Source organism: Zootoca vivipara, chromosome 9 (assembly GCF_965207765.1).
Source record: "Zootoca vivipara chromosome 9, rZooViv2.hap1.1, whole genome shotgun sequence".
NCBI classification, from domain to species: domain Eukaryota; kingdom Metazoa; phylum Chordata; class Lepidosauria; order Squamata; family Lacertidae; genus Zootoca; species Zootoca vivipara.
Genome location: NC_142592.1, coordinates 5838206 through 5862697, shown reverse-complemented (window position 1 = coordinate 5862697; position 24492 = coordinate 5838206). Strand labels below are relative to the sequence as shown.

The 24492-nt window shown below is 42.8% G+C and overlaps 1 protein-coding gene across 6 annotated transcripts in view; it reads left to right on the top strand.

Annotated features, from left to right (window-relative positions):
• Nucleotides 1–24492, top strand: part of FBXL13 (F-box and leucine rich repeat protein 13) — a 62556-nt gene that overhangs the window by 2118 nt on the left and 35946 nt on the right. For 2 of the 6 annotated variants that reach the window (XR_015945881.1, XM_035126785.3), the window contains exons 2-9: nucleotides 5137–5240; nucleotides 7847–7940; nucleotides 9419–9486; nucleotides 9792–9946; nucleotides 11191–11300; nucleotides 17072–17278; nucleotides 19236–19331; nucleotides 20919–21054. Coding sequence is in view for 5 of the 6 variants with exons in the window: in XM_035126785.3 (XP_034982676.1) it covers nucleotides 5137–5240; nucleotides 7847–7940; nucleotides 9419–9486; nucleotides 9792–9946; nucleotides 11191–11300; nucleotides 17072–17278; nucleotides 19236–19331; nucleotides 20919–21054 (970 nt within the window). In the remaining variant the exon portion in view is untranslated. Of the gene's footprint in view, nucleotides 1–5136; nucleotides 5241–7846; nucleotides 7941–9418; nucleotides 9487–9791; nucleotides 9947–10012; nucleotides 10048–11190; nucleotides 11301–17071; nucleotides 17279–19235; nucleotides 19332–20918; nucleotides 21055–24492 lie in introns of all 6 variants that reach the window. The other 4 variants (XM_088652124.1, XM_088652125.1, XM_088652126.1 and 1 more) reach the window with 4 other exon arrangements.

Here is a 24492-nt window from a genome sequence, read left to right as displayed (position 1 = left end):
GAGGATTGCCTAACATAGGCTACTTAAAGCATAATCTTAAAAAGGATTCTCAAACTTTTTTTGTAGAAAGGAATGATCACACATGATGTTCAACAGATGATATTATTTCCTAAGAAATACTGGTAATCCCCATGTTTAACTTGTGGAATCAGGGGAGAGGATTGATGGGAAGAAGGATTTTCAAATTAGGGGGGGGGAGGCGGACGTGAACCTGAAGCGACGGCGGCGAAGGGGAGAAAACCAGCGGCCGCCTAGAGGAGAAGAGGGAAGTCTGGGGGTGGGGGGGGGGAGAGAAGGGAACCAGGCTTGGATTGGGGCCTCCGCGGAGGACTGGAGTGAAGCCCCGGCCTCCGCGAAGCTATCCGAGGCTCCGTTGCTGCAGCGGTCTGGCAGGCGCCGAACGACTCCCGACGTTCGGGAGACCTTTGAGCACAGCCGCTCTGTGCGCATGTGTCCTGCACGGCGGCCGCCGGAGTCCACAGCCGCGCTGTGCGCATGCGCCCCGCTTTGCGCGTGCGCAAAGGTCTCCCGAACGTCGGGAGCGTCAGCCCTTGCCCCCTCCCACACAGCGCGGCTGTGGTGGACTCCGGCGGGCGCCTCAGGCGCCGCACGGCTCGGGCGCAAGAGACTGCTGCGGGCGCCGAACTCGCGCTCCGCTGGGCTGTCCTCCGCCTCTGCCCACCAGCCCCGCCGGCAGCGCCACTCTTGCCCGCAGCTGCCCGACCGGCCCTGCCTCTAGAGTAGGGCAGTGGCCCCCCCCTGCCCCGCGGTGGGTACGCCCTTGGCTCCCTGTCTCATGCCATCTGTCTAATTGACCTAAGTTTCAGTGCACACGTCGTCCAAGTTACCCACGGGTAACTTAAGAAGAACAAAGCTGGAACGAGAGAAGACGAACGAACCCATATCATAAAAATGCTTTAGTTGCAGAAAACTGGCAGGATATAGAAGAGAATTTAGTTTTAGGGCAAGCACTGCAGTTTAGGAGATCTTCATTTGTCATTTCACTAGGGTGTTGGAGGTGGCATCATTTAAACTGTAATCACAGAGTAGAAAAGTTAACTCCATCTATACTAGATCCTCTTTAGGTTGCAAAATCTGTCTGTCTGTTTATCACTGTGTGTGTGTGTGTGTGTGTATCTATATATATGTGTGCGCACACACAACCCTCTCACAAAGCTTCAGGTTGCATCATAAAGATACATCTAAACGCAATATAAAACCATCATTAAAATATTACTATCAAAAGCTTTTGAGATAAGGGCTAGAACCCCTAGTATTTGTACATGTGATACAAGTAGGGATTTTTGTTATCACACCATGGACACGGTAGTGCTGGCAAATAAACTGGCATATATAGGCAGAATCTGGGAAGACTAAAATAATTAATTTAATACAAATGAAATTTGAAATTCAAGTAATATGGCTTGGGGCCAAAACAAGAAGATATTAATGTTAAATTCTGCTTTTAAATTGGAAATACCATGTATTTTTAATCCATCAGAAAAAACAGCTTTCTGTTTAGTTACTCTCTTGAAAAGCCTCTTCAGTGTTAAAATCGGAATACCAAATGTGTGAGCAGCCATATATTCTTCTGAAAATATAAGAATAGAAACCCAAGTGGGGCAATCTTATTCGCTGTGGGTTAAAGCACAGAGCCTAGGGCTTGCCGATCAGAAGGTCGGCGGTTCAAATCCCTGCGACGGGGTGAGCTCCTGTCGGTCCCAGCTTCTGCCAGCCTAGCAGTTCGAAAGCATGTCAAAGTGCAAGTAGATAAAGAGGTACCGCTACAGCAGGAAGGTAAACGGCGTTTCTGTGTGCTGCTCTTGTTCGCCAGAAGCGGCTTTGGCATGCTGGCCACATGACCTGGAAGCTGTACGCCAGCTCCCTCAGCCAATAACACGAGGTGAGCGCTGCAACCCCAGAGTTAGTCACGACTGGACCTAATGGTCAGGGGTCCCTTTACCTTTACCTTTAACATCTATTTGGGATTGGGTTCACATTAGGAGGGGTAGCTAGGGAGAGAATAGGGAATGCAGTTTGATATATAGGCAGTAGGTGGCAGTTACAGACTTAGAGTACTACTTTGTTGTCAAACCTGAGCTTAAAGATGATGGGATAGGGAACTGGAAAGTATCACTAAAGAATTATGTGCTCTGATTGAATAAGAGATGCTCTCTTTCAAAGGTTGATAGGTGTATCAGTTATTTTGTCACCAAACCAGAATGGAAGTTTAGAGCCAAGTTGTAAGCTTGCTGTGTGTCTCTTCAATGCTTGACTAAGATGTGGAGTGCATAACGCAGACACAATGCTCTCAACTCACCTTTCAGTTTTTGACCACATGATTTTGGCCACAGTTAGTTGAGCACTTGACTGAGTTTTAATTATGAGAGTTTTAGTTACGAGCTTGATGTTGTGCCTGTGGCAATGGGTAAAGATCAGGGATGGGGACAGGGCCGTCTTAAGCATACCCTGCGCCGTGGTGCAAAGATCCCTCTGGCACCCCCCCCCCGTTCTCTCTGCCCCCTGCGCTGGGCAGCTTGAGGCTGGCTTGCCGCGCGGGCTTCCTCAACACTCCCGCTACTGCCGCAGGGCAGGCAGGCGGGAGAAGGGTGCCGCGTAGCTTTGTGTGCCACCACCGCTGCCTCTTTTCCCATTAGGTTTAGTGCAGGGCGCCATTAAACCTAATGGTTAAGATGGGCCTGGATGGGGTCTTTTTCCAACATTCCCTTACAGGCAACTTTCCAGCCAGTAGTAGGTGAGGCCATGTGATCTGGCCAGAGACAAAAGCAGGTAGCTCAGTGGATGTGACTCTTACCTTTGGACAGAAGGCATTCCAGCCACACATCACAAGTTTCTACCCACACAACTCTTCATCGTTGATCCAGACAAGCAAGAGGCATTATCATATTTCAAGGACACATTCCAAACAGGCAAAAGCATTTGAGGCTGATGCAGAACAGAGCTGGTGGGAGATGTGACTGGGGAAGAAACCAAAAGCTGGATAGCGGGACCTGGAGTGCTTCATTTGGCCTCTCTAAGAAGTGAGCTTCTTAGCATTTAAAATCTCATCACTACTGTAGCTACTCTCCTTTTACAAGCTTGTGATTTTGCACTGGATTCCTCATACTGGCTCTAAATTTAAAAATAAATAGCTTAACATTTCATGAAATGAAAAATATACCTTGCTTTGGTAACTGAAATGTTCAGTTTGTGAGAAAGGGTATATGCTAAATGTTTTTTAAAATGTGTTTTTTGTAACTGGTTAAAAATAAAAATAAAAGAAGAATTCCCAGAATGCTTAGATTCAGGTTTTGGGACAAATACTCTTGGTGAAAGAGCCTCAGTAGAGATTTATAATCACAAAACATGCAGCAAAATAAAGCATGGAAATATGGGCTGCTAGACCTTTTAACCCAGCCAGATATAAAGCAAGGTATTATTATTATTATTATTATTATTATTATTATTATTATTATTATTATTATTATTATTATTTCCCCTTCTAATTTCCTTTTCCTTAGCTGTCAAAGAGACCATAGGTTTGGTAAATTAAAAATTGGTTTACTTACAAACTCTTCAAAGGTCAAATTTACGTGCTTTCCCAAAGAGCAGCAAGGAAACACACAGTACGATTTAGTTTCAAAATTGGTAAATGTTTCCAAATTATATGATAGAAACACAAATATGGCTTGCTTAAGCCATGTGGTCTGGGCTTGAAGTGATCAGCCCAGATGCCCTTTCTGGATGGATTCACATGGTGGAAGAGAGTGAACAAAGGATTTGCTAACCTTTTCTGCCAAGATGTAAGGGTGGGACCAAGCTAAGCCTGGGAGGACTGTTTGTGTGGCAATATGCCCTCCTTCCCCAGAATAAAGACTCATGACACCGGGATTAAGATTTAATTGGGTGGTTAAGGCCACAACTTTATTAATTATGCATGTAGAGCGGAATTGGCTTAGGCGTTGGAACCTAACAGACTATATCCGACTCCAACCCGTGTGTTGAAGTCTGTGAGAAGTTAACCACCAGAAAGGAGCCCCGCGACGTAGATCTACTAGAGCTCCTCCTGTGGCCACCGAAGGGGCGTGCCCAGGCAACTCCAGGCTCAGGACCAAGCCTCGCCCCCGGAATCCTTTAACGGAATTACTTCTCCAAATTAGGGCAGCTGATGACGTAACCTGCCCCTCCTCCATCTAATTGTTATGCAAATTTCCAACGCCTAACCGCCTAACCTAAATTGTGATGACATGCTACGAGGTAGGCGAAAAACCCATCATGGCTAGCCTAGTATGGGAAAAATCCTACCCAGCCCCCTGGCCAACCAGGGCGACCAACTGACGTCCACAGCAGCGTCCCCTTATCTCTTTTTAAGGGGTGGACGGGCGGGTGAATTGTTCGCTCCGGCAAACAGGGGAAGAAAGAGGGAGCTTTTCCCGCCTGCGGAGCCCTTTAAAAGATGAGGCCCCGCCCCGACCGACCTCATTGGCTGGTCGGGGGGTGACGCAGGCGGGAACCTACGATCACGTAGGGGCTGAGCTTACAGCCCCTACGCGATGGTACAGTCGGGCAGCCCACAACCCCACCTCCGACGCAGGCGCGGAAGTGGCTTTACTCCATGGGCTCAACCATTAACTAGAGCTAAGCATGCTGGTTATTTGAGGCTGATATTGATCCCACAAAAAGGACATGTCCAGTAAAAATAAAGTTATGATTAAAGAACACAATTTACAGACTAGCTTTTATAAATCAATAAAGCAGGCATCTGAGGAGCATGGAGCTGCGTGTTAGTTGAAATCATAGTGTAACTGATTTAGTTTGTATGATAGCTTTGATGAGAGGAGCTGGATGAGGGAACTATTCTGAAGAAAGCAAATGTAAAATAAATATGTTTTCATTTATTTACCAAAATGAAATGCCTTGGAAAAATACTGTCTATTCCATTTAAATAGGGACAAAATATTTTTATTTTGATTTGATTTGATTTGTACCCACCAGTCTGACTGGGTTGCCCCAGCCACTCATAATGCTTTCAGAAGAATGTATAAAGGTAATAATATTTAAAAGTTTGTCTTATACTTTTATACAAGTATATTTGTTCTATTTATTACAATTCCAAATGTGGATTTTTCATTGCAGGCCTTGTTGTGTGGTCTACTAGCTATGCGTCCGGATGATCCACTTGGGTTTTTAGAAGAAAAGCTCAAAGAAGTAATGGAAAAAGGTCTATATAGTATTTTATGGTATGTATGATATTTTGTCTGTGTAGACTATAGTTTGGCAAGCTGTGTAGAATACTGAAATGTGGGGAAATGTTATGTAGGGTTCAATCCTAAAGTGAGTAGGAATACAGAAAAGTTCTACAGCTTTATCCTACTCCCCTGCAGAGATGAAGTGAAGGCAGAGGAATGCTTTCTGTTTTCTGTTTTGTGTTAATGTTTTTCTTACATTTTTCACTCTAATTGAAAACAAATCTGTGAGTTTGGGGTCGGAGAAACCCAGGACAGTAGTTCTGGTTACCGGCAACTTCAGCATCCATGGTGAGACCACCTCTGGTTCTACTTCAAATCTCATTACTTCCATGGCAACCATAGGACAGTCTCAAGTTGCCAGTGCTCCCACAAGACAGAACATATGTCATTGTTCTGTATGGTGAGATGGTTGTCTGAATGTAGGGGGCATCTCTGTGACCCTCATTGTCATGATCAGATCACTTCTAGGTGAGGTTTAGAATTTTGACATCTACTTCCCCCTGCAGTACTAGTACCGTGAAGTGCTCTTGACCTGCTGGTTTAAGCATAATTTCCATGTGGGTGGGACCCTGTGGCCAGGGAAGGCCCTCCAGGGACATGTTTTATTTTTGAATTTTCTGCTTAGAAATGCAAATTAAGTAGTATATAGATGTCTTAAAATAATAACTAAAATAAATGCACACTTTGAGTCACTACATTGGCAGCCCATGTGTTAAAGTTTGAGATAAGATGAAAGAAACCAGATAGGGAAAATAACAATGATGAACTGTAGTTCAATTTCTGAATTGTTTCAGTTTTTAATTGGTTTTGTGCCTGCCTTTTATATGTGTACTTACTCAAGCAACAAGTGTGATAATATAAAAGCTATTTCTGCAATTTATTCTTGGAGAGTGCTTGAATGTGCTTCAGAATTGTTCAGAAATTAGCAATATTTGGAATGGTTCTGTCCAATTTGCTTCCTCCCCCCCCCCCCAGCAAGGATATGCCTGAAAGGCTTTACATTTTATCTATATGAAAAACTTTATTCAACATATTCATAATTTTCATAGAAGAATTAGAATTGTCAAAATAATGAACCATTTAAAATATATCAGCAGTAAAGTTGGATTTTTGTAACATTTATTGTTTTTATTTCATTCAATAAATATTTAACAGTGGCTGCATTCATGTGTAATGATATGCCAGACTTTCTGGCTTATTGCAGTTTATTAGGAATAAGCAGTATGCTGGTGAATGCTGCCTAATCTTTGTTCCTCTAGCAAGAGTCCAAGCAAAAAACCCAGGAAGCATCATTATTTGTTGCTCCACAGGGGTCAGCAACCTTTTTCAGCCGTGGGCCAGTCCACCCATAGCTGCCAAGTATCCCGTTTCCGCCGGGAAAACCCCTTTTTTCTTACCGTTTCCCGGCGGTCTCCCATTTAGTGAAAAATCCCGGTATTGTCCCTTAAATCGGCTTCTGCCCGGCGGCCATTTTTCTGGTGCCGCTTTGCCCTTCTATGGGCACCAGAAAATGGTGGCGCCGGCGCCGAAAGTCGCTTCCGCGCATGACCGGAAGTTGCGTGACGCGACTTCCGGTGGCAATTTGCCCTTCTATGGGCACCAGAAAATGGCGGCGGCGGCGCCGGAAGTCGCTTTTACGTGTTTCCAGCCATGCGCGGAAGCGACTTCCGGCGCTGGCACCGCCAATTTCTGGTGCCCATAGAAGGGCGAAGCGCCACCGGAAGTTGCGTCATGCAACTTCCGGTCATGCGCGCGCTGCCGATCCCGGATCTTTACGTCCCGAACTTGGCAGGTATGAGTCCACCGTCCCTCAGACCATGTGGTGGGCCAGACTATATTTTGGGTGGGGAAATGAGTGAATTCCTATGCCCCACAAATAACCCAGAGGAGCATTTTAAATAAAAGCACACATTCTACTCATGTAAAAACACCAGGCAGGCCCCACAAATAACTCAGAGATGCATTTTAAATAAAAGGACACATTCTATTCATGTAAAAACATGCTGATTCCCGGACCGTCTGCGGGCCAAATCGAGAAAGTGATTGGGCCGCATCCGGCCCACAGGCCTTTGGTTGCCTACCTCTGGGTTAGGATGTAACAGAGGACCAAAGCTTTTAGATTTGTCTATCCCACTCATATTCCTGATAAACAACAAAAGTGTGGCCTGTAATTACATACAAATGTGACCAATGTCTCTGAACACAACATTAAGTGTTAGTTACCTCAAAAATTGTTTGGGGCACTTCCAAACACACACTTTTAGGTTAGGATTCAGTCACATACTAGCAGACTCAGGTTGCACAAAATTGACTGGGTGCAGTTGCACAACAAATCTGCTTCCCCTCACCCCCCCCCCCCATTCAAACTGTTTATATGGAAAATTGCATGGGGAAATGCACTGGAAAGTGTGGGATAACATCATCTAACTGCAAATAAATCAAAATGAATGCTCAATAAACTATAAATCACCTTTAAAACTATGGTTCACTAATATAATTTAATAGTGGTGCTATTAGTGTTAACAGAAAATGGAAACTGTTATGTAATCATGTGATGCATATAAAAAGTAATATTATTATACATTCTCCCCCCCCAGGGACACGTGTATTGATCCAGACCTAAGTCTAAAACTAAAAGCGATTTCAGATACATATTTACACACCCTTTTGGGACTGGATGATGATCAACTGGTAAGTATTACTGAACCTTTTTGGCTAACTTTGAGTGGAGTAAGAACAGTTGCTATCCTCAAATCTGTTTTACAAAGAATTATACTTTTTTTTAAATTCATACTCTGCTTTGTCTGAAAGTATTGAGGGGAAAAAGATCCCTACTCCCAAAGACCTCATAATACAAAGCAGCAGTCCTTAACACAACTAACTCTGTGCCCATTAAACTCAGAGGGACATCTGGATAAACATGATTAAGATTGTGCTGCCAGAAAATATGTCAGGAAATAATTTAATAAAATTTCAAGTTAAATCTTACAGTTGGTCCTCCAGATTGTTGACATCCTTTTCATTTTAGTTTCTGAAAATGGATTGTTCAGTTGGAACAGTAAAGCTTAAGCTAAAGGACCCCTGGACGGTTAAGTCCAGTCAAACTTGACTAGGGGGCACAGCGCTCATCTTACTTCAGGCTGGGGGAGCCAGCGTTTGTCTGCAGACAGCTTTCTGGGTCATGTAGCCAGTATGGGTCCCCCGATGGGCAAAAATGTGCCGCCAATAATTTGGGCTTTCCAGTCCTCTTTTGGTACCTCATATGGACCTTTTGAGCACATCAGTATTGTGGAGGCCAATTTAACCCTTTCATAATCTCAACTAGAAGTACCGTAAGTGATTGGAGGGGAAAGCGTGTTCAAAAGAGAATAGAGGCAGATGGCTTTTATTTTTTGTTTTTGTAAAATAATCATGGGCAGACTCAGACTTTTGGGTTCAACTTAGTATGGTATAACTCTGAGATCCATCAAGCAGAGCAAAATAGTGGCAGGAAAGAGGGCAGTACACTTTGAACTAATAGGCAGGATGTTTCTGAGCAAGCCCATTCTTAGCTTAGTCCAGGATTTTATTTTCTATACTGAAGCTAACTTCAAAGTCCTGTCACACAAAAATCTATTTCTGTTCCACCACCACCCCGAAGCTTTTTTCATCTCAACCACCTAATTTAGAGTACGGAAGCCTTTTTTGTGTCTATAGTTAAACAATTTGGAGTCTGAATCCTTGCTGATCCACTGCAAGTTACTCAAGAGATCTACCAGTAGATCCTGATCTACCCTCTGCCCACCCTGGTATAAAAGGACAAGAGGTAACTGCAGCAGTGGTTATTACTGTTGCAGAACTACAAATGCATAGGCTTCCTTAAACAATGAACTGCTTTAACAATTGCTCAATTTCTTTTTACTTCACAATCTAAACTATTTCAGTTGCATTGGTTGCATTATTGTTTGATTTCATGCAATCAGAATATTGTAACAGCTGACAATGGAAGTGAAGTTAGTTATAATTATCTGTAGATGGGCGGAATCTGGTGTTCAATCTCTTAACATAACTGTCAACAAAGGTACAATTACATTTTACAATTAATTACATGACCATACCAACATAGAAAGTTTTATTTATGTACATATTCTCCATTTTGATGCAATTTTATTTATGCAATTACATTTTAGATGACTGAGGATTTATGTGATAGAGCATGGGACTTTTATAGCATTAACTTAAAGAGAATGTGCTTTGAGTAAGTATTTGGTTACCTTTAGCATATAAAAACATTCCCTGTACTTCATTTCCAATTCAACATGATCACATACTAAATAGACTATTTAGTGCAAAGTCACATATTGGGTAGTCATGGCATTTTAAGAAAAATGTTAGAAAAAATATATTGTTCCTTGGATTTGCTCCTTACATTTTGTTTGAATTAATATATATATTGATGAATATATTCCCCATATACTTCCTATGAAATTACATTTCCCCATTTTCTTTCATTCAGGTAAAAACTTCATTAATATATTGTTTATTGTGGCTTAATAATTGCAGTGCCTGGATAGAGTATTGTTCTATGAGGAAAATTTCTAGGGAAATTTTTCTGAGAAAGATGGCTATTGCAAAACACTTCTATGAACAAAAACTATTAAAATTAAAGTTACAGCAGTGGAGCAATTGGGTGAAGCTTCGCGATGAACAAAACAAAAGTAAGTCTAGCGCTAACAGGTGGTCAATTTGGTTACAACTATTTACTATCTCGTATATCACAACAGGTGCTGCTTGGGCCTCTTAGACAGTACCATTACCGGTAAATGTATTTTCAAAATGTGAGATTCATTTTGACATTGGAATTTTACTCCCTATAATTGGTTTTATTTGACTGCTACCAAGTCCCAAAAGCATACCGTATTTCATTTTTATTCATTACAGCTTACCCAGGGTCATTCAAAAAATTATTAGTATAATTCCCCCCCCCCTTAAATGGTTCTTATATCGACTTCACTAGGCTGAAAAACTTTCTGTTATTTGACCTTAAAGATCTAGCTGCTTTTATTAGTAACTGTTTACTTATCCTACATTGTACATCAGACAAAGATTAAAGATGAGATTTCTATCAAATGACACCAGTTTTTTTTATTTTATATTGTATATATGTATGTGTATGTATATATATATATTTGTGTGTGTGTGTGTGTGTGTGTGTGTGTGTGTGTGTTTGTATTCCACACATACACACAAACTGTCAGCATATGCAACAGAATGATATGATAAATATGATAAAACATTGGTGGAGTGAGAATACCACTGATATACGGTAAACCCTTCTTTCATATCTACGAGTAGGCAAATTACAGTACTGTACTGTAAATCTGAATCCATTTTGTTAAAAAAGAAGCAGGAAATAATACCTAATAATTATCATCCGTTTTTCATAAATTTCCTTTGAGGCCTGGTTCAGATTATCAAATTAGCCATCTTTATTATGGTTAGTTAAAACAGGCCAGGATAAAACTGTGATTTGCTCAGGGTCCCTAATGGAATGCCTGTGGGCAACATGGTACCCTTGGACTCCTCTTCGTACCTGCCAAGGCCCCTACTACTATTATTATTTTTTAAATTGTGTTTATTTGACTGTTTATTTGTTGGGGGTTGTCTGCTTTGGGGGGAGACGTGGCCTGCTTATTTCTGGTTTCGTTTATTTGTTTCTGCGTATATGTCTTTTACCTGGTTATTTGCGAGTAGATGGGTTCTGAATATCACCAGTATTTTCGTCCATGAAATGGATATTTTAGAATTCCCACAACAGCCCCCAAACTCAAAAGGTTTGGAGACTGCTGGTTCAGATAGTTGGCTTTGAGAGCCAACCAACTTCTTTGCTTCAGTCAAAAGGTAATGGAAATTATTGCTTGTTAATAAAGATCCTGCTTTTCCATTTATGTTGTTTATCCAGCAGCGGCAAACAAGATTGGGAAAGTCTTTGAGTGCAGTTTACAGATGATTGTCTTAAAGGCTTGGCGAAAACAGACTGGCTTTACTAAAAAGGCTAAAAAATACAGTGAGGTATGTTTTCTGTGATGTTTTGATTACCTCTGTGCTCTTCCAATACATCTTTTAGAAATTCATTTTAAATTCATGTAATTTACTACATTTGCCAGCTGCTCTGATATGAGTGGGTATGCACAGTGGAAAATATGTAATTAAAAATGCAAGTGAGCAAATACTGATTCATTTCCATAGAAGCTATCTGTCTCATGACTGTCCAGTAGTCCATATATTAGGAGATTTACAGGTTCAGCACAGATGGGGCAGTTTACACAGGAAAAATTTGGCCACCATGATATCTCATTCTGAAACCACTTTGTTTTGCTATAAGACCATGCAGCAGGGTTTACTACGCTTCGGTTCTGTGCTAGACTGGTGTTGTGTATTGAGTCAAAGGATTTTCTATCTGTATTATTATTGTCTGTATTTGCATTAGGATAAAATAACTGCCTTTTGGTTCCAGAGGGTACAGCTACTATTGGTTCATTTAAGCTGCTGTATTTGGATCCTCTGTCTTATTGGTTTCCTCCAAAAGGCAGCACTGTGATTGCCTGATATTGTTCCCTCCAAAATGTATCCCTTTCTAGCTAGTTCCCTGTCCCTATAAATGTAGCCTTCCTGCCCTCACAGTCAGTCTTGTTCACTTTAATAAAGAGCTGTTACTAGAGAACTGCCTCCAGCATATTATGTCAAGAGAGCTGAAATCACAAACCCCACGTCACAACAACTGGTGACGAAGGTGGGATCCGGAATGCTGAGGAGCGGTTAAACACAGCCCTGCCTCAGAGTCCGGATTGCAGCGTAGAACAAGACTCACTGGCCAGCTGACGACCCTGCCCGCTAGGACAATGGAGAGTCCAAGGGTATTGGAGCCCTTCCAGCCATCAGAGCCCCACACGTGGGAAGACTACGTCGAACGCTTCGAGTTCTTTGCAGTGGCTCAAGGGATCACCGATGCCAGCAAAAGAAGGGCCACATTCCTGAGCTACTGTGGGCCCGAGACCTTCAAGCTGGCCAAGGCATCACTTGCTCCAGCGAAGCTGAGTGAGACATCTCTCAAAGATATTCTTGCCTGCCTAACAAGCCACTTGGCGCCTACTGAGACCAAGATGGCCCGGAGGATGGAGTTCCATAAGAGGCAGCAGCGTGCTGGGGAGTCTGTATCTGCATTTCTGGCTGAACTCCGGAAGCTCGCTCAGCACTGCGGCTTCCAAAATCTGGAAGAGACTCTCCTGGATCGGTTTATTGGTGGTCTGAGCAGCAAGAAAGCCAGAAGACGCATCGTGGCTAAAGAAGAGGTTACCCTTGCTTCAGCCTTGAAGGAGGCCACCGCCACGGAGAATTATGAAAGAGAGGAGCTTGATGCCAGTCGCAAGGCCACTAAGCCACAGATAGAAGTTGCGCATGCCATGGACGAGCTAGAGGCTACTCCGAGCCAGAGCCCAGTCCGTGGGGTCGAGTTGGTGCGTCAGGCCTGCACAGTGCACAAAGATCGCCGAGGCAGTTGCCCAGGTTGTGGCGGAAACCATGAGCGGAAGGGTTGTCGTTTCAGGGATGCTATGTGCCGGACGTGCGGAAAGACGGGTCACATCGCCAGGGTCTGTAGATCGGCGGTGTCGGGAGCGACAGGAGCACCTAGACTGGAGCATCGCAGACCGCCCACAGCACAATTGCTAGTGCCTCTTTATCAATTTGAGCATAGTTGCGCTCCGTGGGTGACAACGTACGGGAATAGAAAGAGATGGGCTTTTCCGACCCATCCGGTTCCCTATGCAGTTTCCAGCGCAAGGCAAGGCACACGTCAAGGTGAAGATTGAGGGTCAGCAGTGCGACATGGAGGTGGACTCCGGATCTGCATTCACCATCGTGTCGGACCAGACCGCGAAGACATTCTTCCCCAGGGGTAAGTTGCCCCCTCTGGAGCCCTTCCCGGCAACCTTGCAGTCGTACTCAGCAGGCCGCATCCATGTTATGGGAATGTGTGCCGTGAGAGTACAGTTCCGGGACAAACAGGCTGTACTCAAACTGGTGATTGCGAAGGGCAGTCACCCCAGTCTCCTGGGCACTGACTGGTTCCCCGCCCTGGGACTGAGTATCTCAGGGCTAAATTCAATCCAAACCTGCCCTGAGATGAGCGAGGCATTATGCAAGGAATTTGCTGGTCTCTTTAATGGAAAACTGGGTTGTTATAAAGGGCCCCCAGTTGACTTCGAGTTGGACCCCGGGGTGGCCCCAATCCGACTCAAACCAAGGCGAGTGCCATTTGCACTGCAACCCAAGATCGAGGCAGAGCTGGATAAATTGGTCAAGCAGGGAGTTCTCTCACCCGTGGACTCTGCTAAGTGGGAGACTCCAATCATCACGCCCCTTAAAGTAAATGGGGAAGTCAGGATATGTGCAGATTACAAATGTACTATCAATAAGGCACTCAGGGGAAACTCATACCCCATTCCAGTCATATCATATCTGTTGGCTAAACTGGCTGGGGGCAAGGTGTTCGCCAAAATTGACCTGGCACAAGCTTACCAACAGCTGCCAGTAACCCCACAATCAGCGGAAGCACAGACTATTGTCACACATAAAGGGGCGTTCAGAGTTAACAGATTACAGTTTGGAGTTTGTGTGGCCCCAGGGATTTTTCAAGGGCTCATGGAACGCCTGTTAAGAGGTCTGCCGGGGGTCTTGCCATTTTTTGATGACGTTTTGATTGCTGTAAAAGACCCACAGGAACTGGTTGCGCGTGTCCGTGCAGTGTTGCTCAAGTTCAAGGAGGTAGGGTTGCAACTGAAAAAAGAAAAATGCAGTTTTGGGGTGCCAACTGTGGATTTCTTGGGGTTTAAAATTGATGCATCAGGCATCCACCCCACAGATGCTAAGATTAAGGCCATCATCGAGGCACCACGACCACAGAACAAGACGGAGTTGCAGTCATTCCTGGGACTTATTAACTTTTATCATTCGTTCTTACCCCAGAAAGCTTCGGTAGCTGAACCATTACATAGACTTTTGCAGAAAAAGAATGTGTGGCGATGGGGGCGGGAGCAGCAGAAGGCTTTTGACTCCTTGCGAGAAATGCTGAGTAGCAGGAGCGTCCTTGCTCATTATGATGAGTCGAAGCCGCTGGTCCTGGCATGTGATGCCTCTCAATACGGTCTGGGGGCTGTGCTGAGTCATAGGGAACCGGATGGGTCGGAAAAGCCCATCTCTTTCTATTCCCGTACGTTGTCACCCACGGAGCGCAACTATGCTCAAATTGATAAAGAGGCACTAGCAATTGTGTCAGGAATCAAAAGGTTCTATGATTATTTGTACGGTCACCATTTCTCCATTGAAACGGACCACAAACCACTGTTAGGGTTGTTCAACCCAAACAAACAAACGCCACAAATTCTCTCCCCCAGAATGTTGCGTTGGTCAATATTCCTGAATGGGTTCCAGTACACCTTGACCCATGTGCCGGGGAAACAGTTGTGCCACGCTGATGCGCTGAGTCGATTGCCCCTTCCTGGCGGGAGCAATGAGGATCCTGCTCCAGCGGAGCACATTATGATGCTAGAAACACTTCCGGGGGCTCCTGTAACAGCTACTGATATAGCTGAGAAAACGAGGAAAGATGCTGTTCTCTCCCGTGTGCTCACTTGGGTGGGGAGGGGGTGGCCAGGTGGTCCGCATGAAGAAAAATTCAGGCCTTATGCGACAAGGCAGCACGAATTGTCCATGCATAAGGGTTGTCTCCTATGGGGAGATAGGGTGATCATCCCAGCACCACTGAGAAACAGGGTTCTTGAGACGCTTCACATGGGACACCCGGGAATGGTCAGGATGAAGTCGCTAGCCCGATGTTATGTGTGGTGGCCTGGAATGGACCAGAACATAGAACAATGGGTACGAACATGCAAGGCATGCCAAGAGGTGCGGCCAGAAGTGGCCAGAGCACCAGTCCACTGGTGGGAGCAGTCCAGGACTCCCTGGAGCCGGCTGCACATAGATTTTGCTGGGCCATTCCAAGGGAAGGTCTTTTTGGTTATCGTTGATGCATATTCCAAATGGTTAGAAGTGGCGATGGTCCCTAGCATGGCATCAGCTGCCGTAATCAAGGTGTTGAGGCAGCTGTTTGCAACCCACGGGTTACCTGAGACCATTGTATCAGATAATGGGGCAGCTTTTGTATCCCAAGAATTCAGGGCATTCTTGGCTGATAACTTCATAAGAGGGGTCACATCCGCGCCCTTTCACCCATCCTCCAATGGGCAGGCTGAGCGCATGGTAAGAACAGCCAAAGAATCCATTGCGCGCTTAATGGAGGGTAACTGGTCGGCTCGCATTGCGCGAATGTTATTTTTGCAGCATGCAACGCCGTGTACTGTGACGGGCAAGTTGCCAGCCGAGCTGCTCTTAGGTAGAAGACTGGTAACGGTGCTGGATTATGTCCACCCAGATAAAATGCCAAACCGTAATTCAAGAGCAACCCCCCAGGCTGAGACTGTATCTCGCCCCTGAAGATCTGGTCTGGGTGAGGAACTATTCACGAGGTCCGCGGTGGGTGGCCGGTGTGATCACCCGGGCTAGTGGACCTGTGTCCTATTATGTGACCTTGGAAAATGGGCAAGTTTGGAAGAGACATATAGATCAGCTGAGGCGCCGGGCGCTCAGCAGGGAGGAGTCAGATAATTCATCCCTGGCTAATGACGCACAGCTGCGAGACCAGAGTGAAGATGGCCCAGAGGTGCAGTCACCAGGGGCTTCAGCAAATGAACCAGGGTCTGCTAGTCCTCAGGATGACGAGGTCCAGGTAGGGGACCCTGAGATGTCTGGGACTCCATCTGTTCCTGACGAAACCCCCATAGCAGCCCCTCCACCACAGGTAACACCCAATCCAGAACCTGCAACACCTGTTGTCAGGAGATTAAGTAGAAGTTGTAGGACCCCACAGTACCTGAGGGATTACGTCTGCCGTGCTCACTAGGGGGGGAGGGGTGTTGTGTATTGAGTCAAAGGATTTTCTATCTGTATTATTATTGTCTGTATTTGCATTAGGATAAAGTAACTGCCTTTTGGTTCCAGAGGGTACAGCTACTATTGGTTCATTTAAGCTGCTGTATTTTGATCCTCTGTCTTATTGGTTTCCTCCAAAAGGCAGCACTGTGATTGCCTGATATTGTTCCCTCCAAAATGTATCCCTTTCTAGCTAGTTCCCTGTCCCTATAAATGTAGCCTTCCTGCCCTCACAGTCAGTCTTGTTCACTTTAATAAAGAGCTGTTACTAGAGAACTGCCTCCAGCATATTATGTCAAGAGAGCTGAAATCACAAACCCCACGTCACAACAACTACAAAACTGGAAGGGTGGAAGATTTAATTTGTCTTAAAAAGTTGGTTAATCCTAACCCTTCACAGTTTCAGAGTTGTAAATAACAATAGTATGGGTTTGCTATGCCCATGTGTTTTAATGTGAAGGCCTTTTTTCCAGTGCAAATTGTATTAGGTGAGAGATATGACAACTAATGGGATCCAAGCTGTAGTGGAAGTGACAGCTTCAACAAAGCGATTTTCCTCAGGACCACAGTAGGGGAGGAAAGTTACATTTCCCTTTGAGGCCTGCTCTGTGCCCATTAATTATCACCTCCCTTAACTCATGCATTTTACATTTTTAAAAATTCATGTTAGATGCAAAGACACATTTAAAGTCTCATGTAGTCTGAGAACTGATTTCGTACATTTGTCAAAACCAGGCTGTAGTTTGAATAAAGAAAATGTTAACTTTGTTGTCCTTTATGTGTACATTTGACAGCAATTAGTAGAAGATACTGAGGATTTTCTTACTGTTGACTATCATGGGGAAAAACGTGAAAAACATGAAAAGCATGAAAAACTTGAAAAACAGGATAAAGAAAAAAGTCACCCTTTAAGACATCCACGTGAAGAATATATATCAGCACCACCTGTAAGATCAGGCAGAGATAATATGGCAAAACTGCCAGAAAGAGCAGTGGCCCAGGTTAGTAAGCAGCTTAATAGGTTTAATTCAAGCTTCTCTGAGGGCTCAGGTATGTCCACAAGCGAGAAGCCTGAAGGCAGCAAAAGGCACAAAATTGACTAGCAGATACCAACTGCAGATATGGTAGGTTTGTAAACATGCATAACTGGCTGTTGTAACAGAATATACAAAATCTTATTCAAAACTATGTTCAAAAATTTATCAGGTTAACAAGATCAACATAAGTCAACATAAATGGCACACCCACATGTTCAAATTATCAACAAGGATTCGGTCCAAAATAAAGTCCAAAAAAATGAAGTGTTCATGGGGTATCCATGTAGAAGAGAGTCAATTCAAAAGTACTTTCGAGGTAGAAATAATATGTGAATTCCACAAGAAGAGGTGTACATCAGGTGTAGAGGTGGCAACAGTATATCCAATTGGCAAACAGGTGTGGCAAACCAATGTGCATAAACAAGGTTCCCAGGTTATCTCCCTTGTTTCGCCCCAGTTGGCTTCCTCAGTAGCTAAATATCATAAAGGAATATCATCAAAATTATCATACAAAAATATATATAATCAATTTTAACAATTTTAACATACAAAAAATATATAATCAATTTTATACAGCCCTTTTGGGGCTTATATATTTTTTGTATGGTAATTTTGATGATATTCCTTTATGATATTTAGCTACTGAGGAAGCCAACTGGGGCGAAACAAGGGAGATAACCCGAGAACCTTGTTTATGCACATTGATTTTGAATAAGATTTTGTATATTCTGTTACAACAGCTAGTTACACATGTTTACATAGCTACTAATTGTGTTCGTAACGGAGGTTTTTGTTGTATGTATGGATATGGTAGGTTTGCCAGAACCTGGAAAAGTGCAGGGCAGGAGCTTTGATCAACTTGTTGGAGCCATTTGAGTCCCAATTAGTGGAGCCTCAGACATAGTTCTTTTTATCTGTTATGAACACTCTCCAGTTAGAATGTTCTATCTACATTAAGTTTTTAAACAGTACTAAGCTGCCATTTATGTATACTTTATCCCAAAGCAGCAGGGGCAGTGGGTGGGGTGGGGAGTGAAATGAACATATATATTTCCTACTGTTCGTTGGGTTTCTCGATGGCAAGCATGTACCCTGTGCACACCCACCAGGTTGGAGAGGTGGAAGCAGAGCCGTCTTTCCCATTGGGCTTACTGGCACGTTGCGCCAGGGCGCCGGCCTCTCAGGGGCGCTCCAGTGAGTGGGGAAGCTGTGCGGCTTTGTGGGCAGCCTCCCCTTTCCCTCCTGCACTCCTGCCAGCTGCTCCCCATCAACCATATGGCTGGCAGGCGTGCAGCTTCCTTCCCAAGCCTCCACGAGAGGAGAGTGATCCCCGTAGAGGCTTAGGATGGAAGCTGTGGCCCACCAACTATATGGCTGGCAGACGTGCAGCTTCCTTCCCAAGCCTCTGCGGGAGGAGAGTGATCCCCGCAGAAGCTTGGGAAAAGGTTGACAACTCTGAGAAACAGGGTGGGGCACCGGAGGGATCTTTGCACCATGGTGCCGGATATGTTTAAGACGGCCCTGGGTGGAAGTGACCCCTGCTCAAATTGGGGGGGGGGTTATTAAGACAAGAATCCCTTCAAGTGTTGATCTTGTGGGGAGAATGTGAGTTGGGGTGGTTGGGGGAGGGATTTTCACTGTAAAATGACAAGAGGTGAATCACTCAGAGTAGTTACCCTAAATGTCATAGGATTAGATATCTGAAAAAGGAATACCCAGATACAGTGCTGCTCTAAAAGACATATCAGTGGTGGGAGAAATGTTACATGCAGCAATTGGAAATGGGTATGGATTGAAGAGCACTATGCAGCAGCTATATTTTTTGACCAGGAGAAATATAAAAGCTAAAGATGAACAAATGGACAACTTTTAAGCTTAAGTAATGCTTTGCATGTTACTATGTTTTTGTATTTGAAATTAGATCTTCCATTATTTAACTATAATTGATTTGGCAAGATGTGCTCAAGTTAGCCGAAATTGGAAAGCAATGACACAAATGGGTTCAGTATGGAGTAATGTAAGTACAGATGCTTGAAACCAAGATTTAGTACCAATTTTTCAAAAAAATGAATTGAAGAGAAAACCAAATAAATAATGGTTCTCCTTGTTAAATTAGCCTATTGTCCTTCAGATTTAATAGTGCTGTCAGAGAATAGTTATGTATCATATGATAATGATTGCTTTGGCTAGAATTGTTGCACAGATGTAATTTTCTTATAGCCTCTTATTTAAACATACGTATTTATCTGAAGAAGTGTGCATGCAAACGAAAGCTCATACCAATGACAAACTTAGTTGGTCTCTAAGGTGCTACTGGAAGGATTTTTTTTATTTTATGTTTCGACTACATTAGACCAACACGACTACCTACCTGTAACTCATATGTATTTGGATATAGATAAACTAATTTTGATTTGGCTATCTAATATTCCAATTACAATTCATCAAAAATTGTATTTCCCATATGTTTGAGGGATTAATGTTAATTAAATTGATGGCAAAGTTTTGGGCCCCTTTTGTTCTTGAGAAAGGGCTTCGATCCAACAGAGGCTGGCGATAGATTTTCACCAATTCTCCCTTCCCCATGCAGCCTCCCATGCCTTTTCCAGGGCTGTTCAGACAGGAGTGTCAGGGAAAAGCATGGAATCTCACCCCAAAATCTTTTGTGCAGAACCCTATATCTCAGTCAAGGGGTGGGGTGGGGACCATTGCTGCCACTGAACCAGCTGCTTTAGCAGGTGCTGAAGATTGCTGGGTGCACTGTGCAAAAGCAAGCCTCAACGTTACTAATTAGCTGTGGGAAGCCCAAGAAGGCAAAGAGCATTATGACTGGTACATTGTTGCAATAGCAGGACTCATTAGTTGAATCTAGCCCACAACTAAATCAGTAGAAGACTGTATAAAAATAAAATTGATTAGAAAAACAGTGAAAGACAGATGAATATTTTTTATGAATAATAAATATGGAAAATGTGAATGATTCCTAACAATTAATATTTGAAGGGCTCTGCATAATCCCCTCCTTCCCTAGAATATCATCTTCCACAAGTTTGGGAGAATTTCTTCAAGCTTAAAACTAAGCTAAGCTGCTTCTTCAAGTGGCTGCTTAGCTGTGCTCAGTAGCTAGGCTGCCAAGCACTTTGGAAATTGGGGCCAGAATGTTTCATGGAAATGACATCAAGTGCAGCTGTCTTGGAGTAGTGACTCAGCTTTGTTTTAAATTAAGAAGAAATCAAATTTTGTGACAATCTCATTGAAAGATTATATCCAACCCTCCCAAAAGTAGTATCCCAATGTGCCACAATATTGCGGGCTGAAAACTTTACCCCAGTACTAGGCATTTGTAGGCATATGAAGCAAATAATTTCTGCCTCTGTATTGGGAAGATTCCTAGATTTAGTATAGATAGTGTCCTGTACATCTCTACCCATATCCTGCTGTCATTGCACTTCAATATATTTTAATTTTATTCTCCTGAACTACTCACCTTCCAGAAGTGAAACATTTGTTTGTATTTTTAGGATGACAGATTTACTGAACCCTAACATTTGGAATGTATAGAACTCTTCGCTGTTAATTATATCAGAATATATTTTCTGTTTAGATTAATTTTTCTGCAGTAAAAGACAAGATTAAAGATAACATAGCCGGAAATATTTTGCTGAAGTGGCATACTAATGTGCTGAATTTGAATCTTCGTGGTTGTGCTACTCTTTATTGGTTTACTTTTAAAAATATTGGTAAGCATTTTATTAAATTTCTGATTTCTTTTAATTGTCTTGCTGTTTATGTGTCCATCTTTTTGAAATATTCAGAAAAATGTATACTGCAATAGGTTTACAATTATGTAAATTCACATACTTGGAGGCCCCAAATGAAGTTCCCAGATGAGGGTTATCCTTTTGTAACTGGCAGGGGGTAAGGGGAAGGAACCAAGGTAGCTGTAGGCCAGCACTGCTGGAGATCACTCAGCTTGAGACTTGTGAGACAACCACACTGTCAACTGCAGATGTTTCAGCCAGCCACCTCAGTGTTGGTTGGCCTGGAGAATAGGCAGCAAGGGCAAAGTGCGTACGTCCTCTCTGGTATGTGGATAGAGTAATTAATCCAAATGAAGGCTCAGTATTTGTTTTTCTTCCCACCTAAAAATCTTACCCAGTTTTGGTTTTTTGCTGTCCTTGTAGCAAATTCTTCTTCTTATGCTCTGTGGTTGTTTGTGAGGGTTTATTTTTACATTTTCAGTTCTCATAACTAGATTGGACCTCAGACTGGAACCATAGTTAAGAGTAAGTAGAGGTGGATGTCAAGCAAAATTCCATGGGACTTTCTTAAGAAGCCTGGGGATAAGGACTTACAGGCTAGTTCCTATGTTCACTAGATAGGTTGGCAGCCAATTGCGCCTCCAAGTTATTTACTGCAGGCAGCTTAAGTCATATCCTCCGATTCCTCTGAGAATGTAAGAAGACTGCTATTAAACAGACCATCGGCAACATCTAAATAGCTAACTAAGGTTGGTCTCTTAGGGCTGTGTAGCTCACTATGGAGGGCCAACATGGGAGAGCAGAGTGGTCCTCCCACTGGAGAAGGATGAAGATTGACCCTGCCTACATGTTCCAGACATTGTAGTCAAGGTTGAGACAAGGTAGGAACAGGACACACAAGTCTGAAACAGGAAACACTGCCTATAGCTTCCATAGATTTATCATTACATGAACACACAAATGTGTTCTGGAGGTTCCCCCAAACTTCTGGAGCGAATTGGGGAGGGGTATGGGGAGGCAGGGAATTCAATTGCACAACTGAAAATCCTTGCACTGAAACAAGTTAGCTGTATACTACTCATTGATTTCACTTCCTCTTAAAGATTGTCCTGCACACGTTAATTTTTCCATCCTCTATGCAATCAGCTGAAAAGTACCACTCATTGTATCTCTTGTTCATGGGTTTTGATCTGCATGATGCTAATAGTAGGCTCATTACACAGCATAAAGCAGCTAGAAGCTTGTTTCAAGGACACTAAAGTAAATTACCTGATTTTTAATTAAAATTTTAAGGCTGTGCTGCTGAATGAACACACTCTACCTTGAGCCCAAGTATTTACTTTTTTTCTTGGTTTCTCTTGTTGCAAACCTTTGTTCTGTCTTAGGCTTTCCCTACCTACAGTCTTTCTGTTTAGTCCATTCAAAATTTTACAGTACATTTAAACTCTTTGGAGCTTTTGAGTTGAATCAGTCTTCCTTTCACATTATTGGAAAAATAATGAAGGTAATTCAGATGCTATGGCCTTTTTGTTATTGTTCTGGAAGACACACATTTTAAAATTAAGGCTCTATGATGATGAAATGTTAACCACAACAATATAATATTACAGATCATTAGATATACTCCTGCATTTAAGACTATAATGCAGATGAATACAGTGCAATATTTGTTTCAAGTTTAACATATGAGTATGATAAACTTTGTATCTGAAAAGTTTAAAAATACTTGGACATGTAAATCATTTTATCCTTTGTGTAGCTGAGAATTGTTCATCCTCTCCTTTCCCTTGATGAATAAGTTTTGTGCCAATAAACTGTATCATGGCTCAATTGAGGTAGGTTAATAATAATAATAATAATAATAATAATAATAATAATAATAATAATAATTTAGGAACAAAGTGAAACATTTCCCTATTTTAAGTTATTTTTCAGATTTCATTTTGAGACACCACCACCACTAATACTACTGCTACAATTCCGGTCTATTATACGCTTTTTGATGTTCCCACTTTCTTGGGCATATTTTAATCAATTATTTATCCATGAAGTGCCAGTTGAAGGTGGTTACTTATAGAGCTTTTCAAAGCTTTTTCTCATCTTTTCAAAGCTTTTTCTCATGCTAAATTACAGTTTCTGGACTTTTCTTTGGCCGATTAGGAAGAAGAATTATTTACCAATTTAGCCATGAATCTTTCTAGTAAATAAAAAATGCACTGCTACTTTAACACAATTCCGCTGCCTGTTTTAGGTTCCCATTTCCTGCTCTAGCAATTCTATGGGGCCATTCAGGATTCACTCATTTTTCTGTTTCAGCAGTTTTAGACTTTATTAGCCACTGAAGTAACACTTTATTCCCTGGTTGTTTGGCTTTTGGGCTGCAGCTTCAAATGTCAACCATTAGGTCCCCCCCCTTTTTTTCTTTTACTCTGTAATGTTGCAGACTCTCTTCCTGCAGCAACTGGCTTCAAGTTGCCTGTAAATCCAGCTGTCGCCCACCCAACAAAAGCTGTGTTATTCTGAGTCCATTCTGAGTCTTCCTTGTCATCCTTTCCTGTCTTTCTATACTGTGAATAACTAAGGCCATGGGGGACGAACGGACCATAATGGATATTAAAAGTGAGAAATTTTGTAAATTTCAACTTTAAAATTTTATCCAGGCACCTGCATCTTTCTTTGGACCCATAGGAAGGTCTTTCCCTCTCAGTAGTCAGTTCTTCAATACTTGAGATCACTGTAGGAAATAGTGCTGTGGCTGCAATCCTGTGCTGCATATCTAGGAGTATACCCCACTGAACTCATGGGGACTTCTGAATATATGTGTATAGGATTACAGTGTAAAGGAATAAAAGTAAAAAAAAAACAGGAGGCGTTCCTGGACAACTTTACAGAAAATTTAAAGGTAAGTTGCCAGCTTTCCATCTCTTTCATTTCAATTTGGAGCGGTGAGGGAGGGAGTGTAAGTGTACACACATGGGATTTTCTGCTCCCTCTTCCTGCCAGAGCTCCTTGTGTCCCACCTTTGGATTCCAGAAAATGATTTTCAAGCCAAATAACACATGTGAACCTTTAGGGTTACTGGAGGAGTATTTTCAGTATGTGGAGCTCTGCTAGAGTTTACAAGCAGCTTTTTTCAATTCAAAGCATTCTTGCAGCTGTGATTTTCTTAATAGTTTCTCACAAAGTATGAGGCTACAGATCACACCTTGATCGTTTCATTGATATAGGAAAGATAGTGGATTTTCCGTGAATCTGAATTTGGGACAAATGTCATGATTGACCAGTACTGATGTACATTTTTCCTCTGCAGAGAACATAGAGTTTCAATATTTTCCTTCTTTTTACAAATCAGTAATTTTATTTATTTATTACATTGCTAGCCCTCTTTTCTTCCAAGGACCGCAAGGTGACGCACAT